At 35.0% G+C, this 6,000-nt stretch overlaps 1 protein-coding gene across 1 annotated transcript; it reads left to right on the plus strand.

The window, feature by feature from the left end:
- The first annotated feature begins 1,616 nt into the window (after window positions 1-1,616).
- On the plus strand, window positions 1,617-5,242 carry LOC107808717 (rhamnogalacturonan I rhamnosyltransferase 1). The gene is made up of 8 exons (XM_016633259.2): window positions 1,617-2,588; window positions 2,972-3,039; window positions 3,167-3,255; window positions 3,356-3,521; window positions 3,611-3,900; window positions 3,977-4,181; window positions 4,269-4,426; window positions 4,662-5,242. Exons 1-8 carry the CDS (start codon window positions 2,261-2,263, stop codon window positions 4,915-4,917), a joined length of 1,560 nt encoding a protein of 519 aa, XP_016488745.1. The 5' UTR covers window positions 1,617-2,260; the 3' UTR covers window positions 4,918-5,242.
- The last annotated feature ends 758 nt before the right edge of the window (window positions 5,243-6,000 follow it).

Consider the following 6,000-nt stretch of genomic DNA (forward strand, 5'->3'; position numbering starts at 1 on the left):
CGAAAATGTTTTTACTCAGCAATTGAATCAGTAAGAGTGTGATTTAGATGTATTTACAAAGGCAAAGATAAATTAGGGATCAGTTCCCTCTTCAGCTGCACTTTCATGTCGTAGCGAATAAAGCCAAAAAAGTAAAACAGGAAGAGCTAACTAAGACTCTAAGAGTCCGTTTGGACATAAAAAAAAAATTCTCTTTTTTTTAAAAAAAAAATCATTTTTTTTTACTAAATCATCGTTTATTTATAAAATTTTCAGTTTTTACTTGAAAATACATTTTGAAAATTTTGAAAATTTTAAAAACTCCAAAAAAATTGTTTTTCAAAAATTTTCACTCAAATCACTCACAAAACTTTAAAAACAACCCAAAATTATATTTATATACAAACACAACTCTAAATTTTAAATACTATTTTCAATTGAAATTTTTTTTTCCCTATTTTAGAATTTTACAATTCTTATGTTCAAACGCTCACTAAGTCGTGATAAGAATGTCAAAAGAATTGGGGATAAAAGGTAGCATGAGATAGTAAAAACTAAAAAGCCAAAAATAAAGGTTTTTTCTAAATGCAGCCACAGAAATATCGCGAGATATTGTCGGTGTCTCTATGTCCATTATAATTCGGGCGATACGAAGATTGTTGTACGGCCATCTCACGGCGCCACGTGTGACGTTAATGTGGCTCGATCTTTGACATGTCTGACTGGACTTTTATTGAAATGGGCCCTAACCGATAACAATTTAGCTGGCTCTCATTTATTGGTTGTATTTCCATATTTGCCGTGGTTCTCAATTCATAAAACTCTGTTCTAACATGCCGAGGAGGAATCTGGTGTACCCGGTTTCATACTCCAATGGTTGCTCTTGCTCCCCCTTTTATCTTTCCTCTCACTGTTTTGTTTCTATTGATTATTCATTTATTTTTAAGTATATATAAATGTTTTATTTTTATCCTGTCCCCTGCACATTGAAAAAGATTGACACCCAATGGCTTAATTTGGCAGTAAAATGTCCAATCAAAGCTTTGATCAAGTTTCAATTCGTCAATTTGTTTTGCAATAAACACGTTTGATTCATGTGAAGAGAAAAATATACTGATGAAAAATAATGATATTATTCTTTTAATACTGATTGGACATTTTTAATTGCTACATTTTACGTAATAAAAAAAGGTTTATATATTTAACTTATAACTAATTGCACAATACTTGGCTCTTTCTTATTCAAAGAGTTAAATTAGACTTACGATTTTATATGATTGATAAATATGATTGATTTTCACGACGAACAAATTGATCTAAGCATATTATACATTATATTACTCACATTATAGTGACATGATTCATAAGGGTTGTCATTTGTTCAAATGGTTTGTATATTAGGAGTTGATATGACATAATCAAACAAGATATCCTCCAACCAATTTAAAACCAAAAAATAAAAATAAAAATAAAAGTCAAATACACAATTTATTTAGTTTAGAAACTGAACCCAAAGGAGAATAAATATAAAAAAAATAACCATTGCTATGAAAAAAAGACTATATATTAGTGATACACGAAAGTAGAAAAAGAAAAAAACAAAACATAAAAAATACATAAAAGGGGAAATGGAAAAATAACAGGAAGAGAACTGTGGAAGTTGCCGCATGTGATAACCGCTATAACCACACCCCAAATCACTCCCCTAAACTCACCACGCGGTGCGTTTTCGTCTCTCTCTCTCTCTCTCTCTCTCTCTCCTCTTCACATTCACAATCTCTTTCCCTCCCTCTCTCGTCGCCCACCGACGGCGGCACCAGATTCCGGCGAACGTCACCGTCTCGCCGGAAAATATTCTCAAATATCCGCCACATTTCACATTCATTCTTTTTAATTTTTTTTCTTCCCTTAGAAAAGATAAAACTGAATAATCAGTTAGGGTTCGCTTCCGTTATCACTCAAAGATCGAACTTTTGATCGATTTTCCCTTACTATGCGAGAAATTTAGGGTTTCTGGTGCTGCTCCAAAAAATAACAGTCTTTTGAGATCTAATAATCCAAGTTTTCTTCACGTTTCTGAAGGATCAAATTCTGTCCTCTTTTCTCTTGCTGCTCGGATTTGATCCGCTCACGTAATCTGTTAAGCTTTTTAAAAAAAAATAAAATAAAAAATTCTTTCGTTTCTGAGTGATTTTGGATACTACATTATCAAAAAGGCGTGAACTTGTTCAGAGTAAATAGATAAGAATTTTGAGTAGAGGGGAGTTTGTATGGGTGGGATATGTGCAGAATAGAAGGGGAAAAGAGTGAATTGGAGGACAGAGAGGAGAGGAAGAAGATAATGGGTTTCAAAGCAGTGGCTTTAGGTGATAGTCGTGTGGAGAAACTGAAAAGTTCAATGATGTCACGATCTAGAATGAAGTTATGGATGATAAGGGCAACAACGTCGATACTGTTGTGGACCTGTGTGGTTCAATTGATGACTTTAGGGGAGACTTGGGGTCCTAGGGTTTTGAAAGGCTGGCCTTCTTGTTTTTCACAGGAGTCTGCTGCTTCATTTGTTGTCAATTCGTCGCCTGAGGTCCCTGCTAGAGTTCTTCCACCTAAGAGTGAGTAGCTTTTTAACATATTCTGTCACAGAGTAGAGCATGGATGAGCTATTTTTAGTGAAATTGTGAAATAACCGCTGGTTGTTACTTCATACATTGTGGTGACATGTAAAGAGTGTTTTCTGATCACCAGTCTTTTGTGGCATGGTGCTAATTATAAATTGAGATATTTGTAAAATATGTGGTAGAATTGTTTGAATATATTGCTTGTGAATCTTAGTTGAAGTCACGAAAGGTTTATGGTCCTATTTAGGCTGTTCTAGCTTTTTGTGCAACGCTAATGGTCCAAATAAAACAGCAAAGGAGCTTGTTGCTTTCTTGGATATTTATTTTCTCACGAGTATCCAAGTCCTGACTGTTGTCATAATTATTTTTGAATCCAGGGGTTTATAAAAATAATGGTTACCTTATGGTTTCATGCAATGGAGGGCTGAATCAAATGCGTTCTGCGGTGAGTGGCTTTACTTAAGATAAATATCAGTTTAGTGGCACGAGTTGATGTAATCCGATAAGAGTAATGGTTGTGAGTTTAGGTTTCTTTAATTCTCCCACTCATTCCTCTGTATTTGTTGTTGCAGATATGTGATATGGTTACTATTGCAAGATATTTGAATGTGACTCTCATAGTTCCTGAGCTGGATAAAACCTCATTTTGGGCTGATCCAAGGTGTGTCTCCTTGAGTATGTTGATTCTAATTATAGATTGGTTCCTTAAAAAACAAAGGGTAATGATCTGTGGTACACTAACAATACTGTTGAACTTGCAGTGAATTCCAAGATATTTTTGATGTTGATCATTTTATATCATCCTTGAGAGATGAAGTTCGAATATTGAGAGAGCTACCCCCAAGATTGAAGAGGAGAGTAGAGCTAGGAATGATTTACACCATGCCTCCTATCAGTTGGTCTGATATTTCTTACTACCAAAATCAGGTTTGTAGGGTTAGGCCATGCTTCTTTGATGGTGTTGTTAACTCACGTAATCTTCTGTGAGTAATAACTGTCACATTTGCTGATTACAGATTCTTCCCCTAATTCGGAAGTACAAAGTTGTTCACTTAAACAGAACCGACGCTCGGCTTGCCAATAATGGTCAACCCATGGAAATTCAAAAACTGCGTTGTCGAGTAAATTTTAGTGCCTTAAAATTCACCCCTCAGATAGAAGAGCTGGGCAGAAAGGTTGTTCGACTTCTCAGGCAAAAGGGTCCTTTTATGGTACTGCACCTGAGATATGAAATGGATATGCTGGCCTTCTCTGGCTGTTCTCAGGGATGTAATAAGGATGAGATTGACGAGTTGACAAGAATGAGGTAAACTTATATCCTTGTATTAAGTGGTGATCTTTAGTTGTCTTGTCACTCTTGGGCTGATTTAATCCTTTTGCAGATACGCTTATCCATGGTGGAAAGAAAAAATCATAAATTCAGATTTGAAAAGGAGAGATGGTCTCTGTCCGTTGACACCTGAAGAAACTGCCCTGACTTTAAGGGCATTGGACATTGATCCCAGCATACAAGTTTACATTGCCGCTGGAGAGATATATGGCGGAAAAAGGAGAATGGCTAGTCTTACAGCAGCTTATCCTAATCTGGTAGTTAGAAAGTGCAATCTAGTTTTTAAGCTGCTTGTGTTACCTGAATTTGTGGACTCACAGTTTAAGCTATTTTATGTTGAGCAGGTGAGGAAGGAGACACTACTTGAACCTTCTGACCTTATGTTCTTTCAAAATCACTCTTCTCAAATGGCTGCATTGGACTATCTTGTTTCATTGGAGAGTGATATCTTTGTTCCTACATATGATGGAAACATGGCCAAAGTTGTTGAAGGACATCGCAGGTATTTCCATCTGATGAACTTTTTTATATGCTCAAATGCTTAAGATAAATGATATCCTTTTGTTTTGCGTTACCTGGCATGCTTTTGATTGTTAGTACTGCCCAGTATGTATTCAGTACAATTTTAGCTACATATGGTGTCTTCTTATTGGTTTGCTGGTCTTAGTACATAGTAAAGATTTGGTTGCAGCGTTATCTGTTACTTCTTCTATATAAATCTCTACCATTCTATGCAGATATCTTGGGTACAGGAAAACGATCTTGTTGGATAGAAAGCTTCTAGTGGATTTGATAGACCAACATAATGCTGGATCATTGATATGGGATGAGTTTTCTAACTCAGTTAAGGAAGCTCATGCTGAACGTATGGGCAATCCTATGAAGAGGTTGGTTATTCCAGACCGACCCAAAGAAGAAGATTATTTCTACTCAAACCCATGGGAATGTTTAGGACCATCTAATGAGGATGAAACACTAAGTAGCAGCATTTAAATCGAGGTGGCGGTTACAGTTGGTGAAGAAAAGAAAACAGCCATGCAGTTGTGTGACAGATCTAGAGAAAATAGTTCTCTCAATACCTTGAGACAAGAGTGAGAAAGCAGGATTTTGCTTTGAAGTGGCTCTTGAAGTTCAGTGGGAGGTGCACTTCGACGGGCTGAGATGACTCGAGAGCATGCTGGAGAGTACATTGAAAAGTTTTTTACATAAATTAATAATCAAATTTCCTGTATAGAAGCTTCCTTGCCATTGCAGGGTTACATCAACTCTACGGCAGTGTACACAGAGGGGTGAAATATAGAATTTCTTTTACTTGGCAGTACGGACCCAACAATTTTAAGATTCCATCTCATACCTTAGTTTAGGCTTCATTCTTTTCTGCCTCAACGCTCCCTTACAAATTTTTTTTTCTCCTCGTTTGTGTTTCTAGTAGTATCTTTTACTACCATTTATCTCGTTTGCCAACTGCTCTTGTACGAATTTTTGTGCCCCCAGCATTATATTATAGATATAGTTACTTAGGCAGCTCTCTTATAGAGAATACCAACTTTTATTTGCTTCATTGATTACTGGTTTACGTGCTAAAAGAGTTGATGTGAGCAGAACGGTTCTTATGTAGATATTTTTAGATCATGTTTGTCCAAGCGTAAGTACTTTTTGGAAAATTTAAGGTGTTTTGGCCAAAATAAAAAAATACTTTTGGGCAGCAAATTCTAACTTCTTCCAATAAACAGAAGCAACAAATTAATTTGTTCAAGATAAAACTAACCTTACAATAAATTTATATTTTTTAAATTATCCCTCATTAATTTAATATTTTTCTTTTCCTTTTTCCTTTTTTCTTTTTTATTTCTACTATACATTTCTTCTTTTTTTATTGTAACTGTACTTTTATTCTCTTTCTCCTATTCCTAAGAATAGTTTTTATATTTATATTGAATGATGCCTTTTGACATAATTTAAATTAACATTTAAATAATAAGTAATACCAAACACTCAATGTTATTGCTTTGGAATAACTATAATTTAAATTAATTAGAATTTTAATTTATATTTTTAATTTACGTTTTATATTTT

The sequence above is a fragment of the Nicotiana tabacum genome, chromosome 4 (assembly GCF_000715075.1).
Source record: "Nicotiana tabacum cultivar K326 chromosome 4, ASM71507v2, whole genome shotgun sequence".
Classification (NCBI taxonomy): Eukaryota; Viridiplantae; Streptophyta; class Magnoliopsida; order Solanales; family Solanaceae; genus Nicotiana; species Nicotiana tabacum.

Excerpts from the sequence above, each read along its gene's own strand:
- LOC107808717 (XM_016633259.2), top strand. The coding sequence starts at position 2,261 with ATGTGCAGAATAGAAGGGGAAAAGAGTGAATTGGAGGACAGAGAGGAG. Across the intron at positions 4,182-4,268 it reads CAGCAGCTTATCCTAATCTG|GTGAGGAAGGAGACACTACT; the intron begins GTAGTTAGAAAG and ends TATGTTGAGCAG. Across the intron at positions 4,427-4,661 it reads GTTGTTGAAGGACATCGCAG|ATATCTTGGGTACAGGAAAA; the intron begins GTATTTCCATCT and ends CATTCTATGCAG.